The sequence below is a fragment of the Oncorhynchus tshawytscha genome, linkage group LG08 (genome assembly GCF_018296145.1).
Source record: "Oncorhynchus tshawytscha isolate Ot180627B linkage group LG08, Otsh_v2.0, whole genome shotgun sequence".
In the NCBI taxonomy this organism is placed as follows: domain Eukaryota; kingdom Metazoa; phylum Chordata; class Actinopteri; order Salmoniformes; family Salmonidae; genus Oncorhynchus; species Oncorhynchus tshawytscha.
In genome coordinates, this window is record NC_056436.1 from 13,751,808 (window position 1) to 13,770,558 (window position 18,751).

Sequence of the window (18,751 nt, forward strand, 5' to 3'; positions counted from 1 at the left end):
TAAGGTGATATTTAAGCCATTTGCTCTTGTTGGTCGGGTTGGTTGGTCTGGTATAGAGCTCTTGCTTTAGCTCATGTATGTGTGAGTGTTTAAGTTTTTGCCTAGGCCTACTTTGGATGTTTTTTTAAAACTACAACCATTTCTGATGCCAAACTACAACTATTTTTGGAATTGAATTAGTGGGCCTACACTGTAGACCTAAATAAAACCATAAGCCCCCAAACTGTGTGTTCTGAAACCCAACATGCAACTGGCCTCTGACAAAACAACCCCGCTGATCTCATTATTTTGTAGTGAAAGAGCGACACCGTGTGGCAGAACAACGTTAATGCACTACAACACTGTGCAGCTTGAGGTGGGCGAGAATGAGAAATGTCAAATCAAATCAAATTTTATTGTCACATGCACCGAATACAACAGGTGTAGACCTTTCAGTGAAATGCTTACTTACAAGCACTTAACCAACAATGCCGTTTTAAGAAAAATACCAAAAAATGTAAGATATAAAGTAACAAATAATTCAAGAGCAGCAGTAAAATAACAATAGCGAGGCTATATACAGGGGGTAACCAGTAAAGAATCTATGTGTGGGGGCACCGGTTAGTTGAGATAATTGAGGCAATATATACATGTGGGTAGAGTTAATGAAGTGAAGTGACTCATGCATAAATAATAACAGAGAGTAGCAGCAGAGTAATGGGGGGGCCAATGCAAGTATTCTGGGTAGCCATTTGATTAGATGTTCAGTAGTCTTAAGGTTTGGGGCTAGAAGCTGTTTAGAAGCCTCTTGGACCTAGACTTGGCGTTCCGGTACTGCTTGCCGTGCGGTAGCAGAGAGAACAGTCTATGATTAGGGTGGCTGGAGTCTTTTACCATTTTTACCGCCTTCTTCTGACACCGCCTGGTGTAGAGGTCCTGGATGGCAGGAAGCTTGGCCCCAGTGATGTACTGGGCCATACGCACTACCCTCTGTAGTGCCTTGCGGTCAGAGGTCGAGCAGTTGCTATACCAGGCAGTGATGCAACCAGTCAGGGATGCTCTCAAACTTTTGAGGATCTGAGGACCCATGCCAAATCTTTTCAGTCTCTTCAGGGGGGAATAGGTGTTGTTGTGCCCTCTTCACGTCTGTCTTGGTGTGCTTGGACCATGTTAGTTTGTTGGTGATGTGGACACCAAGGAACATGAAGCTCTCAACCTGCTCCACTACAGCCCGTCGATGAGAATGGGGGTGTGCTCGGTCCTCTTTTTCCTGTAGTTCACAATCACCTCCTTTGTCTTGATCAGGTTAAGGTAGAGGTTGTTATCCTGGCACCACACGGTCAGGTCTCTGACCTCCTCCCTATAGGCTGTCTTGTCATTGTCGGTGATCAGGCCAACCACTGTTGTGTCATCGGCAAACTTAACGATGGTGTTGGAGTCGTGTCTGGCCGTTCAGTCATGAGAGAACAGAGAGTACAGGAGGGAAATGAGCACACACCCCTGAGTGGCCCCCGTGTTAAGGATCAGCGTGGCGGATGTGTTGTTACCTACCCTTACCAGCTGGGGGCGGCCCGTCAGGAAGTACAGGATCCAGTTGCAGAGGGAGGTGTTTAGTCCCAGGGTCCTTAGCTTAGTGATGAGCTTTGAGGGCACTATGATGTTGAATGCTGAGCTGTAGTCAATGAATGGCATTCTCACATAGGTGTTCCTTTTGTCCATGTGGGATAGGGCATCGTGGAGTGCAATAGTGATTGCATCATCTGTGGATCTGTTGGGGCTGTATACAAATTGGAGTGGGTCTAGGGTTTCTGGGATAATGGTGTTGATGTGAGCCATGACCAGCCATTCAAAGCACTTAATGGCTACATATGTGAGTGCTATGGGTCGGTAGTCATTTAGGCAGGTTACCTTAGTGTTCTTGGGCACAGGGACTATTGTGGTTCGCTTGAAACATGTTGGTATTACAGACTCACAGGGAGAGGTTGAAAATGTCAGTGAAGACACTTGCCAGTCGGTCAGTGCATGTTCGGAGTACACGTCCTGGTAATCCGTCTGGCCCTGCGGCCTTGTGAATGTTGACCTGTTTAAAGGTCTTACTCACATCGGCTGTGGAGAGCGTTGATCACACAGTCGTCCGGAACAGCTGGTGCTCTCATGCATGTTTCAGTGTTACTTGCCTCGAAGCGAGCATAGAAGTAATTTACCTCATCTGGTAGGCTCATGTCCCTGGGGCCTCTCAGCTGTGCTTCACTTTGTAGTCTGTCATAGTTTGCAAGCCCTGCCACATCCGACGAGCGTCGCAGCCAATGTAGTACAGTACAATCTTAGTTCTGTATTGACGCTTTGCCTGTTTGATGGTTCGTCGGAGGGCATAGCAGGGTTTTCCTATAAGCTCCCGGGTTAGAGTCCCACTCCTTGAAAGCGGAAGCTCTACCCTTTAGCTCAGTGTAGATGTTGCCTGTAATCCATGGCTTCAGGTTGGGGTATATACGTACAGTCACTGTGGGGACGACATCATCGATGCCCTTATTGATGAAGTCAGTGACTGGTGTGGTCTACTCCTCAATGCCATCGGAAGAATCCCGGAACATATTCCAGTCTGTGCTAGCAAAACAGTCCTGTAGCTTAGCATCTGCACCTGACCACTTTTCTATTAACCGAGTCACTGGTGCTTCCTGCTTTAATTATTGCTTGTAAGCAGGAATCGGGAGGATAGAATTATGGTCCGATTTGCCAAATGGAGGGGGGGAGAGCTTTGTACGCATCTCTGTGTGTGGAGTAAATATGGTCTAGAGTTTTTTCCCCCTCTGGTTGCACATTTAACATGCTGATAGATTTAAGTTCCCTGCATTAAAGTCCCTGTGCACTAGGAGTGCCGCCTCTGGATGAGCGTTTTCCTTTTTGCTTATGGCGGTATACAGCTCATTGAGTGTGGTCTTAGTGCCAGCATCAGTCTGTGGTGGTACGTAGACAGCAACAAAAAGTACAGATGAAAACTCTCTAGGTAGATAGTGTCGTCTACAGCTTATCATGAGATACTCTTCCTCAGGTGAGCAAAAGCTTGAGACTTCCTTAGATATCGTGCACCAGCTGTTGTTTACAAATATACATAGGCTAACACCCCTTGCCTTACCAGAGGCTGCTGTTCTATCCTGCCGATGCAGTGTATAACACGCCAGCTACATGTTAGTCATGTCGTCGTTCTGCCATGACTCTGTGAAATGTCCGGTTGGTAGGATATACATTCTTTTAGATCGTCCAATTTATTTTCCAGCGATTATACGTTGGCCAGTAGTACTGATGGCAAGGGCAGATTAGCCACTCGTCGGCACCCCGATCTCTTTCTGCAATATCTTTTCCGTCCCTTTCTCCTGCGAATGACGGGGATGAGGGCCTGTTCGAGTAAATCCCTCTCGTCCAGAAGCTCTTTTCGGTCATAAGAGACGGTAGCAGCAACATTTATCTCAAAATAAGTTACAAAAAATTCTAAAAAACAAACAAAACAATATGGTTGGTTAAAAGAACCCATGAAACGGCAGACTTCCTCTCCGGCGTCATCTTACACAAAGGCTCTTATTAGTGAAGTTCATCATATACTGTATGTAGGATAACTGCATTGTTTATTTTCTAAATGACCACATGATTTGAGCCGAGGAAATATGACTTTCCCATTTATCCTGTTTCACATCTATCTTAGTTTGTTTTAATCATTTTGGTACTATTTTCACAAGTATGTAGTAAAATGTCACAACTCATAGTACAAAACTCCAAACAGATCATCAAAAATGCTGGATTTTTTTTCAAAACTTTAAGCACATTTTCAATTGACTAAGTACAACACACCAAATCACACAATAACTTTTTCACCAAAACTAATCAGTGTTTCATCTAGAAATACGTTTCATATAATGTAATTGCCTTTCACAATGCAATGCTCACAATACTTTCCATATGATTCTCTTCTCATTTGTTTAAACACATTTTACTTAATCCAACTGTGCTTAATGGTTAATCACTTAAACGTTTGGTAAACCTATAGATTATAAACTGGTTTGTCTACTATATATAGATTTTAAACTGGTTTGTCTACTATATGGAGATAGATCCACAGACGACGCAATCGCAACCACACTGCACACTGCCCTAACCCTTCTGGACAAGAGGAATACCTATGTGAGAATGTTGTTCATCGACTACAGCTCAGCATTTAACACCATAGTACCCTCCAAACTCGACCCCGCCCTGTGCAACTGGGTACTAGACTTCCTGACGGGAAGCCCCCAGGTGGTGAGGGTAGGTAACAACATCTCCACCCCGCTGATCCTCAACACTGGGGCCCCACAAGGGTGCGTTCTAAGCCCTCTCCTGTACTCCCTGTTCACCCACGACTGCGTGGCCATGCACACCTCCAACTCAATCATCAAGTTTGCAGACGACACTACAGCGGTAGGCTTGATTACCAACAACGACGAGACGGCCTACAGGGAGGAGGTGAGGGCCCTCGGAGTGTGGTGTCAGGAAAATAACCTCACACTCAACGTCAACAAAACAAAGGAGATGATTGTGGACTTCAGGAAACAGCAGAGGGAGCACCGGCCCTATCCACATCGACGGGACAGTAGTGGAGAGGGTAGTAAGTTTTAAGTTCCTCAGCGTACACATCACAGACAAACTGAATTGGTCCACCCACACAGACAGCGTTGTGAAGAAGGCGCAGCAACGCCTCTTCAACCTCAGGAGGCTGAAGAAATTCGGCATGTCACCAAAAGCACTCACAAACTTCTATAGATGCACAATCGAGAGCATCCTGTCGGGCTGTATCACCGTCTGGTACGGCAACTGTTCCGCCCACAACCGTAAGGCTCTCCAGAGGGTAGTGAGGTCTGCACAACGCATCACCGGGGGCAAACTACCTGCCCTCCAGGACACCTACACCACCCGATGCCACAGGAAGGCCATAAAGATCATCAAGGACAACAACCACCCAAGCCACTGCCTGTTCACCCCACTATCATCCAGAAGGTGAGGTCAGTACAGGTGCATCAAAGCAGGGACCGAGTGACTGAAAAACAGCTTCTATCTCAAGGCCATCAGACTGTTAAACAGCCACCACTAACATTGAGTGGCTGCTGCCAACATACTGACTCAACTCCAGCCACTTTAATAATGGAAATTGATGGAAATTGATGTAAAATATATCACTAGCCACTTTAAACAATGCTACTTAATATAATGTTTACATACCCTACATTACTCATCTCATATGTATATGTATATACTGTACTCTATATCATCTACTGCATCTTTATGTAATACATGTATCATTAGCCACTTTAAACTATGCCACTTTGTTTACATAGCCTACATTACTCATCTCAGATGTATATACTGTACTCTATACCATCTACTCCATCTTGCCTATGCCGTTCTGTACCATCACTCATTCATATATCTTTATGTACATATTCTTTATCCCTTCACACTTGTGTGTATAAGGTAGTAGTTTTGGAATTGTTAGGTTAGATTACTCGTTGGTTATTACTGCATTGTCGGAACTAGAAGCACAAGCATTTCACTACACTCGCATTAACATCTGCTAACCATGTGTATGTGACAAATAACATTTGATTTGATCTGAGACTGTAGTGAAGCGGTTATTTACCCAACTCACAAATGTATTTTATAAAGTTCTTTTGAAATCACCAGTTGTCATTGAGTGCTTTACAGATACCCAGCCTAAAACCAAAGAGCAACAGATTTTATGGTCAAATAAATACATTTATTCCACAAACTACACACAATACATTGTTAAACTGTGTGATATAATACAGTACAGTATTTCATAATATTTTTTTTTTTTTTTTTTGAACCAAGAAAACTAAAGTTTGGAAATAAGTACACCTGACAATAACTTTGTTACACTAAGTCTTAGGTTTATGTGGTGAGAGATCAGCCTCTCCCCCACCATCACTAAACATGCAGACACACACACACACACTTTCCATTGCATATTTAATTTGTGTGGCTCTCATTACTATAATTGTATCATCAAAGCAATGGATTTCTTGTATAAAGACATTAGCAGCACCCAATGTTCTAGGCCTACTGACATATAGCGGTAGTTGTACATTAGACTCAAATAACCAGTTAGGGCCTACATGTTTGAATACATTTTTAAATTAAAAAAATTAAATACCTTTGGTGCAATTTTCACAACTGTTGAACAAAACCCAAAACAGATCATCAAAAAGACAGTTGTTTCATTTTGAATTGCCTAAGTACAACACACAGAATGATACAATCACTTTTTCACCAAACAATCTGTGTTTCATCTAGAAATACATATTTACGCATTGCAAGACATGCTCATATACGGGTAATTTGTTTCACAATGCAATGCTCACATGACTTTTTATATCATGCTTGTCTCATTCGTTAAAATACATTATACTATTACTGAATCCGACTGCTCTTAATTGCTCATCACTGAACAGTTTGTCAAACCTATAAAGTGTTTTGTCTACCACAGATTTTGTACATAATGAAAATGTATGTCTGTAAACTAGAAACACATAAAGTATGATATACCGTAGAGTATAACGCACAATAATGATGACTAGGATTTGACTTCACAGTAAGTTTGAAAAAATCTGATATTAACAAGATCAGAGATGTGATAACTGCATCCCCTATACAGTAAATATGTGTCCAGAATGAAGTTGCTGGGGTCTTTTTGATGGGGGGGGGAGGTCACACCGCTTAAATAAAATTGCATTGTAACTGTAATATATTCCATTTACATAGCATGTGTTTTTATCCAGTGACAACTGTGAGTCTGAAGATTTTCATCTGTGACCCCAATGGGAATTGAACCCACAACTCTGATGTTGCTTGTGCCGTGCTCTTATGAACTGAGCCATGTACAGGACCATTATAATACATTTAATTACAATTCAATACTGTAAAATACAATACATGATTACAATACAGGTAGAAGATTGCAATCCCCATGAGCGATGATTGCAATCCCCATGAGCGATGATTGCAATCCCCATGAGCGTACCACCCTCATTCAGGCCATGGATGAGGCATGCAGTGACATCAAGTCCAGAACTAAGGCTTGGATTCACCATGCCAAAATGTTTTTCTCCACGAGCATGAACAATGAGGACATTTACTGCCATGTCGATATGAGCCTATGGCCAAATTCTCAAGACAACCTTTGATGCAAACTAATGCCTGTTAAACATTGTTTTTTTATTTTTATATTCCTTTTAATTGGTTACAATACACCTACAGTATGCTGTAATGATATTTGAACAATACATTACATTTCTGCATCAGTGATTGTGAAAGATGAAAGATGTCTTCCATTTTTACACCTTTGATCACACATGGTATAGAAATGATGGACATTTGAGGTTCAGTACATTTGAATGGGTAGTGCAAGTGTAATGTGAAAACAGTGTAATGTACTGTAATTTATAGTACAGTAGCATGTTACATTCAAAGGGCAATTTTTAAACATGTAGTTTTTGCATTTTTTTACTATTGATTAACTGGTTGTTAAAATAACTAAATTGTTGTGTTTTGGTGATTAAATCAATGTTCTCATGGTATTTCACAGTAAACTGGGATCTTTGGATCAATGGTTGTGTGGTGAAAGATGTCTTCAAACAAAATGAATGCACAAAAAGTTTCACAAGTGCAGTACAGTTTGGAGTTTTGTACGAAGAGTTTTGAAAATTCCCCACATACTTGTGGAAATAGCACCAAAGCGATTGAAAAAAAGAAAAAATACTATAATCGTCATCACTTTGCATTGTTGATCTACTGCTTTTGAATCCGCGTGGCTTGAGGTATCCTGGTTGTCCCACACACAGAATGTAATTCTATCTCTAAGGTCCCACATCTGTTTGTGCTGTCTTGTCAAATCCTATGGTTGTTGTTGGTGCCAATATAATCTCTGAAGGAACCCAGAACCAAATCTCGCACCAACTACAGGATTTGGATGTTGGGAAAGATTTGTGGTAATACAGTATTCATATGACACTTCAGATCAAGCGTTCAGATGCAGTATTTTATCAATTCCTACTCTCCTGTAAGTTTTCACCCCAACCCTAGTCTACCGCACCTGATTCTAATAATTAGCTGGTTGATAAACTGAACCAAGTTCAGCAGGTAGCCTCATGGTTATAGTGTTGGGCCAGTAACTGAAAGGTTGCTAGATCAAATCCCCGGGCCGACAAGGTGAAAATATGTCATTCTGTCCCTGAACAAGGCAGTTAACCCACTGTTCCTAGGCCGTCATTGTAAATAAGAATTTGTTCTTAACTGACTTGCCTAGTTAAATAAAGGTAAAATACAATGACAAGTGGGGTTAGAGTGCAAATCCACAGGAGGGTAACTCTAGACATTGCCAAGGTTCTGGTTCTGAACATAGAAATCCTGATTTCTTTCATTTGGAAGAACAGTAGATACAGCCCACAGTTAATGTAGGTACCTGAGACATCATTCATATAGCATGCTAGGGCATGTGCAATACATACAGTACATTATAAGAGTACACCTAACTGAGTTGTAGACTACCCTAAATCAATTGCTTTTTGAAACAGACTGCAGTGCATACAGAACTCTATCACTAACTTTAGAAAAACATTCTCCACATGACAATGAATTGAAGCTATTGCATTGCTTTAGGACCCAGTCAAATTTGATAGTCAATACAGAACTTACTTCAGATTGCAACCTGAAGCTACATAACTACAGTACTTTGAATGTTGTTAAATAAAAATTCTATGTACATTTCACAGAAGGAAGAGTTACGGTTCAGGGACCGTTTTCTGGACCCAGATTAAGCCTAGTCCTGGACTAAAAAGCACTTTCAATAGAGATTATCCCTTGAGAAGGCTATTTCGTCCACTATTAGGGTTATCAGTGTCTTTAAAACCGGACCTCAGTGTTCTTTGCTCAGTCCTCAGTCCACTTTCAGGAAACCATTGACCTCTGTACCTCCTTGTTCAACCCGTTGTCTCCTCCCCCCTCCTCCCCCATCTTCTCCCCCGCCTGCATCAGACTTGACGTCCTCTGTTCCGTCTGTGTCCATCCTTAGCCGCAGTGTGTTACGTATAACCAGTTGCTCCGTCATGAACGACGCACAGAACCATGGCAGTGCGTACTCTGCCGTGATCAACCCCATGAAGTTATACTGAAAATGGGAATAATCCCAGGGACATGCCCCGAACTGGGTCAACAACAGCCCTGTACTGAACTCCCAGATGTACGTCCATAGGGTATAGATGAGGCATCGCAGCAGCAGGGGGCATTGGAGAGCTCGGAGGGCCAGGTACATGTGCTCCACAATGAGGATGCAGGTCCCGTAGATGAACAGAGCCCACACACTGGTAACACCAGGGAACTTCCAGTCGCGGTTGACCACAAACTCCCAGGCGGCGGTGAACATGACCTCACAGAAGTAGCCGTGGATGGCGTACAGGTACCAGCGACACAGGACAGTCAGAGGCACCGGCGTAGGGGCTGTGGTTGCCATTGTAGTAGGGGTTATTTGGAATCGCCACGCCTTCGTGATGAGGTAGTCGTGCCTGAGAGTTTTATGCCCAAATGTCACTTTGAGACCTGAAGGATTTTCTCTTGCTCTAATGGTTGTTTTGGTGTGTGAGAGGTCCCCTGTTCAATTACACCATTATGACCATCTCTCTTTTATCCCGTGGACGAGAAATACAGGTCTGAGAGGGATAAAGGAGAGAAAAGTGAGTTAGGCAGTGTGGCGTTATAGAACGAGACAGGAGTAACAGAGGTTCTCTGGCTCTCTAAAACCTACCTTGTGTCCTTGTGGTGATGGTGCACAGAATATTACAAGGACTGTTTTAAGTACAGACAATAAGCCTATTGTGGAAAGTACACCGACTGCTAATGATTAAACTGTAGGTGGGTAGAGGACTCTGACCATTCCTTTCTAATGTTGTTGGCTACCGGTCCTCAATCAACATCAGTTTGCATTTCAAACCATGTCAGTTTTCAATTATAGAACCGTGAAAAGCAGTAAAACGACAGATCATAAAGTTCAGAATAACCTTTATTCACCAAATACATTTACTCATACTAAAAATGTTATTGGTGATATGGTGCTGCTAGTGATAGACGACATTTAGAGAGAGAATACAGACAGCGGAGTTTACGCAAAGTTTACATACAGTACCAGTCAAAGGTTTGGGCACCTACTCAGTCAAGGGTTTTTCTTTATTTTGACTATTTTATGCATTGTTGAATAATAGTGAAGACATCAAAACTATGAAATAACACATATGGAATCATGTAGTAACCAAAAAAAGTGTTAAACACACCCTTTGCCTTGATGACAGCTTTGCACACTCTTGGCATTCTCTCAACCAGCTTCATGAGGTAGTCACCTGGAATGCATTTCAATTAACAGGTGTGCCTTGTTAAAAGTACATTTGTGGAATTGATTTCCTTCTTAATGCGTTTGAGCCAATCAGTTGTGTTGTGACAATGTAGGGGTGGTATACAGAAGATAGCCCTATTTGGTAAAATACCAAGTCCATATTATTTATGGCAAGAAGGTCAGTCAATCTGGAACATTTCAAGAGCTTTGAACGTTTCTTCAAGTGCAGTTGCAAAAACCATCAAGCTCTATGATGAATCTGGCTCTCATGAGGACCGCCACAGGAAAGGAAGACCCAGAGTAACCTCTGCTGCAGAGGATAAGTTCATTAGAGTTAACTGCACCTCAGATTGCAGCCCAAATAAATGCTTCACAGAGATCAAGTAACAGACACATCTCAACATGAACTGTTCAGAGGAGACTGTGAATCAGTCCTTCATGGTCAAATTGCTGCAAAGAAACCACTACTAAAGGACACCAATAATAAGAAGAGACTTGGTTGGGCCAAGAAACATGGGCAATTGACATTAAACTGGTGGAAATCCGTCCTTTGGTCTAATGAGTCCAAAAGTAAGTTTTTGGTTCCAACCGCTGTGTCTTTGTGAGGTGCAGAGTAGGTGAACGAATGATCTCCGAATGTGTGGTTCCCACCGTGAAGCATGGAGGAGGAGGTGTGATGGTATGGGGGTGCTTTGCTGGTGGCCATGTCAAGGATTTATTTACAATTCAAGGCACACCTAACCAGCATGGGTACTACAACATTCTGCAGCGACATACCATCCCATCTGGTTTGTGCTTAGTGGGACAATAATTTGTTTTTCAACAGGACAATGACCCAAAACACACCTCCAGGCTGTGTAAGGGCTATTTGACCAATGATAGTGATGGAGTGCTGCATCAGATGACCTGGCCTCCACAATCACCCAACCTCAACCCAATTCAGATTGTTTGGGATGAGTTGGACCGCAGAGTGAGGGAAAAGCAACCAGCAAGTGCTCAGCATATGTGGGAACTCCTTCAAGACTGTTGAAAAATAATTCCTCATTAAGCTGGTTGAGAGAATGCCAAGAGTGTGCAAAGCTGTCATCAGGGCAAAGGGTGGCTACTTTGAAGAATCTCAAATATAAAATATATATTGATTTAATACTTGTTTGATTACTACATGATTCCATTGGGTTATTTCATAGTTTTGACGTCTTCACTATTCTACACTGTAGAAAATAGTCAAATAAAGAAAAACCATTGAATGAGTAAGTGTGTCCAAACGTTTGATTGGTACTGTACATTTTATACAACTAAGTAGAGTGAGCATAGAGCTATAGTCCCACAGTTGACAGTGCAGGTCAGAGCATAAAACCAAGCCATGAGGTCGAAGGAATTCTCCATAGAACTCCAAGACAGGATTGTGTCGAGGCACATATCTAGGGAAGGGTACCAAACAATTTCTGCAGACCTGAAGGTCCCCAAGAACACAGTGGCCTTCATCATTTTTAAATGGAAGAAGTTTGGAACCACGAAGACTATTACTGGAGCTGGACGCCCAGCCAAACTGAGCAATCAGGGGAGAAAGGTCTTGGTCAGGGGGTTGACCAAGAATCTGATGGTCACTCTGACAGAGCTCCAAAGTGTTCAATCTTGGTTTCATTAGACCAGAGAACAAGATTCCAAGATTGAACACTTTGGCCTGACAGATGGAGCTGAACATGTTCAGCTGGGAGAGTTTGTCTTGTAGCAGTTCTGGGATGATGGTGTTGAACGCAGAGCTTAAGTTGACAGCGTCGTCCAACAACCTGTTGGCTCTGTAGGCGAACTGCAGTGGGTCGAGGGAGTGCATGTTTTGTGATGAGAGTACCAGGAGCTCAAAGGTTTTCATGATGAGCGAGGGGAGCGCTACAGGTCTGTAGTCGTTCTGGCAGGACATCTTTTGTTTCTTCTGGAGGAACAGTGCATTGCGCTAGTGACTGGTTGAATACATCCGTGGAAACTGGGAAGAGCTGGTCAGTGCAGCGCTTAAGTGTGGCTGCATGGAAATACCTTATCTGGGCCAGCAGCCTTCCTGCTGTTCTGTTTTATAAAGAGTCTGTTGACCTCCTGCTCTGTGATGACAAGTGGTTGGGGAAGGGGAGGGCGCCCTTGGACAGGCTTGGGGAGGGAGCGTGGGAGGTTCCTGAGATGGCAGAGAGCTAGAGGAGAGAGGAACCTGAAAAGAAATGGAGAGGTAGGGGTGGGGTAGATGTGTAAGAGTGGGAAGTGGCAAGGAGGGAGATATGGGTGCTATTCTCTTTGTGATTGAAAAGCCTTTGTGAGTCAAATCTGAAATAAAGTTGGTTTAGTTTATTTGTCAGTGAGTCATCTGCTGCCGGGGGAGCTTTAGGTTTGTAGTTGGTCATGTATTTTAGATTCCAGACAGACAAGCAGCTGTTGTTGGAGGACTGCTGCTCTAGGCTGACTTTGTACTGATGTTTGGCTACCCTCATTCCTGAGTGGAGCTTTTTCTTGGCCCCCCTGTTCCTGTTGTTCTTGTAGTCTTCCTCTTTGGCAGAGCAGTGAGCCCTGTAGGATTCCTTTTTCGCACTGCGGAGACCCTTAATATTACATATCTGGGGCTATATGTATCAAGAGTCTGAGAGTAGGCGTACAGATTTCAAATCAGTTTTGCTTTTAGATCACAATTAATAAGATTGCATAAAGAGGGGGGACCTGATCCTAGATCGGCACCCCTACTCTGAGAAGCTACATATGGCCCCTGGAATCAGGCTCAACACAATGTTATCATATAAAGAGAGTAATCAAACAATCAATCAAACAAGAAAAGCGTCAGTATAGAGAAAGTGGAGTCGACAACTTAAACACGTATGTGGCAGGGTCTACAAACAATCACAGATTACAAAAAGAAAACCAGGCCTTTCGTGGACATCGACGTCTTGCGGTCACATCCTGACCGTAGCGATCCTTTTATTCTCTATGTTTGTTTGGTCAGGGTGTGACTCGGGTGGGAAAGTCTATGCTTTCTGGTTCTTTGTTTTTGGTATGATTTGTTTTTGGTATGATTCTCAATCATGGACAGCTGTCTATTGTTGTCTCTGATTGGGAATCATACTTGGGTAGCCTTTTTTCCTTTTCTCAGTTGTGGGTTGTTGTCTTTGTTAGTGGCATGTATAGCCTTACAGAGCGTCACGTTCGTTTTGTTGTATATTGTTTTGTTGGCAACATTTAAAATAAAAGAATGTAAGCTTACCACGCTGCACCTTGGTCCGGTCATTTCCTTGACGACGATCGTGACACTCCCAGACAAATTAAAAAACTTCTTTGCACGCTTTGAGGACAATAAAGTGCCACCGACATGGCCCGCTACCAAAGATTGTGGGCTCTCATTCTTCGTGGCCAACGTGAGTAAAGCATTTAAACGTGTTAACACTCACAAGGCTGCCGGCCCAGAAGGCATCCCTAGCTGCGACCTCAGAGCATGCGCAGACCAGCTGGCTGGTGTGTTTACAGACATATTCAATCAATCCCTATCCCAGTCTGTTGTCCCCACATGCTTCAAGATAGCCACCATTGTTCCTGTTCCGAAGAAAGCTAAGGTAACTGAACTAAATGGCTATCGCCCCGTAGCACTCACTTCTGTCATCATGAAGTGCTTTGAGAGACTAGCCAAGGATCATATCACCTCCACCCTACCGGTCTCCCTAGACCCACTCCAATTTGCTTACCGCCCCAATAGGTCCACAGACGACGCAATCACCATCACACTACCCTATCCCATCTGGACAAGAGGAATACCTATGTAAGAATGCTGTTTGTTGACTACAGCTCAGCATTCAACACCATAGTACCCTCCAAACTCCTCATTAAGCTTGAGACCCTGGGTCTCGACCCGGCCCTGTGCAACTGGGTCCTGGACTTCCTGATGGGCTGCCCCCAGGTGGTGAAGGTAGGAAACATCTCCACTCCACTGATCCACAACACTGGAGCCCCACAATGGTGCGTTCTCAGCCCTCTCCTGTACTCCCATGACTGCATGGCCATGCACGCCTCCAACTCAAATCACCAAGTTTGCAGACGACACTACAGTGGTAGGCTTGATTACCAACAACGACGAGATGGCCTACAGGGAGGAGGTCAGGGCCCTCGGAATGTGGTGTCAGGAAAATAACCTGTCACTCAATGTCAGCAAAACAAAAGAGATGATCGTGGACTTCAGGAAACAGCGAAGGGAGCACCCCCCTATCCACATTGATGGGACAGCAGTGGAAAAGGTGGAAAGTTTTAAGTTCCTCGGTATACATATCACCGACAAACTGAAATGGTCCACCCACAGAGACAGTGTGGTGAAGAAGGCGCAACAGCGCTTCTTCAACCTCAGGAGGCTGAAAAAATGTGGCTTGTCACCGAAAACCCTCACTAACTTTTACAGGTGCACAATTGAGAGCATCTTGTCGGGCTGTATCACCACCTGGTATGGCAACTGCACCACCCAAAACCACAGGGCTCTCCAAAGGGTGGTGCGGTCTTCACAACGCATCACCAAGGGCAAACTACCTGCCCTCCAGGACACCTACAACACCCGATGTTACAGGAAGGCCAAAAAGATCATCAAGGACAACAACCAACCATGCCACTGCCTGTTTACCCCACTTCCATCCAGAAGGCGAGGTCAGTACAGGTGCATCAAAGCTGGGACAGAGAGGTTGAAAAACTATTTCTATTTCAAGGCCATCAGATTGTTAAACAGCCACCACTAGCACAGAGAGGCGGCTGCCTACCTACAGACTTGATATCATTGGCCACTTAAATAAATGGAACACAAGTCACTTTAATAATGTCACTTGAAGAATGTTTACATATCTCACATTACTCATCTCATATGTATATACTGTATCCTTCACTATCTATTCTTTACTATCTATTGCATCTTAGCCACTATGTCACTGCTCATCCATATATTTTATACTTATATATTCTCATCCCATTCCTTTACTAGATTGTGTGTATTAGGTTTTGTTGTGGAATTAGATATTACCTGTTAGATACTGCTGCACTGTCAGATCTAGAAGCATAAACATTTCACTAGACTCACAATAACATCTGCTAACCATGTATATGTGACCAATAACATTTGATTTGAGTAACCCACATGATCTGTGTGCATCACGTGCCCTTGCTTTCTGTAGAGTAAATACCCAGGTCAGACCAGAGACTGTATAAATAAGGGATGCCAGGCCAGACACACATAGGCAGTAGGCACCACTAGTATCAGGTGTCTGGAGGCCCTATCATCCTTCAACCACTTTGTCAAAGAACCACTCTGTCATACAACCACTCTGTCATACAGGTACACAGAGCTGTCTGAGACAGTCATGTCATGACCGCAGTAAAATTCCAAGTGACCATTGAGTCACGGTAATGTCCTCTTATGAACTCTGGACTTGCAGTGGTAGTATTCAATTCCCTAATGACAATCAGCCAGTCGAACTCTCCATGGTACATGGACCAACCAGAGTGATGTCATCTGCAAACGTCAGTGGTTTGACCGATGCGATGTTGGAGATGCAGTCGTTGGTGTGGAGTGAGTAGAGTAGAGGTGAGAGCACACATCCTTGCGGCGCTCCGGTGCTGAGGGATAAAGAGTCTGAAAGGGATTTTCCAAGTGTCACGTGTTGCATCCTGTTGGTCAGGAAGTCAGTGATTAACTGACAGATTGAGCTGAACATGTTCAGCTGGGAGAGTTTATCTTGTAGCAGTTCTGGGATGATGGTGTTGAACGCAGAGTCCAATATCCTTGTATACTGTATGTCTTTGGGTTATCGAGGTGTTTGAGGATGTAGTAAAGGCCCATGTTGACAGCGTCGTCCAACAACCTGTTGGCTCTGTAGGCGAACTGCAGTGGGTCGAGGGAGTGCTGGTTTTGTGATGAGAGTACCAGGAGCTCAAAAGGTTTTCATGATGAGCGATGGGAGCGCTACAGGTCCGTGGTCGTTCTGGCAGGACATCTTTTGATTCTTCTGGACAAGAACAACGATGGAAGATTTGAAAAAGGCAGGAACAGTGCATTGCGCTAGTGACTGGTTGAATACGTCTGTGGAAACCGGGGAGAGCTGGTCAGTGCAGCGTTTAAGTGTGGCTGCATGGAGATACCTTATCTGGGCCAGCAGCCTTCCTGCTGTTCTGTTTTATAAAGAGTCTGTTGACCTCCTGCTCTGTGATGACAAGTGGTTGGGGAAGGGGAGGGCAGCCTTGGACAGGCTGGGGGAGGGAGCGTGGGGGGTTCCTGGGATGGCAGAGACCTAGAGGAGAGAGGAACCTGGAAAGGAATGGGGAGGTAGGGGTGGGGTAGATGTGTAAGAGGGGGAAGTGGCAAGGAGGGAGATGTGGGTGTTATTGCAATCTGCAATCTGCAAGCTGGTTTAGTTTATTTGGCAGTGAGGGTGTCTGCTGCCAGGGAAGCTTTTGGTTTATCAACTCAGCAAAAAAAGAAACATCCTCTCACTGTCAACTGCGTTTATTTTCAGCAAACTGAACATGTGTAAATATTTGTATGAACATAACAAGATTCAACAACTGAGACAAACTGAACAAGTTCCACAGACACGTGACTAACAGAAATGGAATAATGTGTCCCAAAAGTAACAGTCAGTATCTGGTGTGGCCACCAGCTGCATTACCTACTGCTGTGCATCTCCTCCTCATGGACTGCACCAGATTTGCCAGTTCTTGCTTTGAGATGTTACTTCATTCTTCCACCAAGGCACCTAAAAGTTCCCGGACATTTCTGGGGGGAATGGACCTGGCCCTCACCCTCCGATCCAACAGGTCCCAGACGTGCTCAATGGGATTGAGATCCGGGCGCTTCGCTGGCTATGGCAGAACACTGACATTCCTGTCTTGCAGGAAATCAGGCACAGAACGAGCAGTATGGCTGGTGGCATTGTCATACTGGAGGGTCATGTCAGGATGAGCCTGCAGGAAGGGTACCACATGAGGGAGGATGTCTTCCCTGTAACGCACAGCGTTGAGATTGCCTGCAATGACAACAAGCTGAGTCCGATGATGCTGTGACACAGCGCCCCAGACCATGACAGACCCTCCACCTCCAAATCTCTCCCGCTCCAGAGTACAGGCATCGGTGTAATGCTCATTCCTTCAACGATAAACGCAAATCCGACCATCACCCTTGGTGAGACAAAACCGTGACTCGTCAGTGAAGAGCACTTTTTGCCAGTCCTGTCTGGTCCAGCGATGGTGGGTTTGTGCCCATAGGCGACGTTGTTGCCAGTGATGTCTGGTGAGGACCTGCCTTACAACAGGCCTACGAGCCCTCAGTCCAGCCTCTCTGAGCCTATTGCAGACAGTCTGAGCACTGATGGAGGGATTGTGCGTTACTGGTGTAACTCGGGCAGTTGTTGTTGCCATCCTGTACCTGTCCCGCAGGTGTGATGTTCGGATGTACAGATCCTGTGCAGGTGTTGTGGTCTGCCACTGTGAAGACAAACTGAAGCTGAAACTGAGCTGTCCATCCTGTCTCCCTGTAGCGCTGTCTTAGGTGTCTAACAGTACGGACATTGCAATTTATTGCCCTGGCCACATCTGCAGTCTTCATGCCTCCTTGCAGCATGCCTGAGGCACATTCACACAGATGAGCAGGGACCCTGGGAATCATTCTTTTGGTGTTGTTCAGAGTCAGTAGAAAGGCCTGTTTAGTGTCCTAGGTTTTCATAACTGTGACCTTAATTGCCTACCGTCTGTAAGCTGTTAGTGTCTTAACGACCATTCCACAGGTACTGTACATGTTTATTAATTGTTCTTGGTTCATTGAACAAGCATGGGAAACAGTGTTTAACCTCTCTAGGGTACGTGGCATGCTAACGTCCCACCTAACCAACATCCAGTGAAAGTGCAGGGAGCCAATTTCAAACAGAAATTCTCATAATTAAAATTCCTCAAACATACATGTATTATACACCATTTTAAAGATAAACTTGTTGTTAATCCCACCACAATATCCGATTTCAAAAAGGCTTTACGACAAAAGCTTACCATGCGATTATGTTAGGTCAGTACCTAGTCACAAAAAAACAGCAATTTTTCCAGCCAAAGAGAGGAGTCACAAAAAGCAGAAATAGAGATTAATCGCTAACCTTTGATGATCTTCATCAGATGGCACTCATAGGACTTCATGTTACACAATACATGTATGTTTTGTTCGATAAACTTCATATTTATATCCAAAAATCTGTTTACATTGGCGCGTTGTTATGTTTTGCCTCTAAAACATCCGGTGAAAGTGCAGAGAGCCACGTCAATTTACAGAAATACTCATCATAAATATTGCAGAAAATACAACTGTTA

At 44.0% G+C, this 18,751-nt stretch overlaps 1 protein-coding gene across 1 annotated transcript in view; it reads right to left on the bottom strand.

Moving 5' to 3' along the window:
* Positions 1 to 5,822: 5,822 nt before the first annotated feature.
* The window catches only part of LOC112256893 (transmembrane protein 229b-like), a 30,519-nt gene continuing 17,590 nt past the window's right edge, over positions 5,823 to 18,751 (bottom strand). The window contains exon 2 of the mRNA XM_024430451.2: positions 5,823 to 9,725. Within this exon, the coding sequence (XP_024286219.1) occupies positions 8,957 to 9,529 (573 nt within the window). The 5' untranslated portion in view covers positions 9,530 to 9,725 and the 3' untranslated portion in view covers positions 5,823 to 8,956. The remainder of the gene's footprint in view (positions 9,726 to 18,751) is intronic.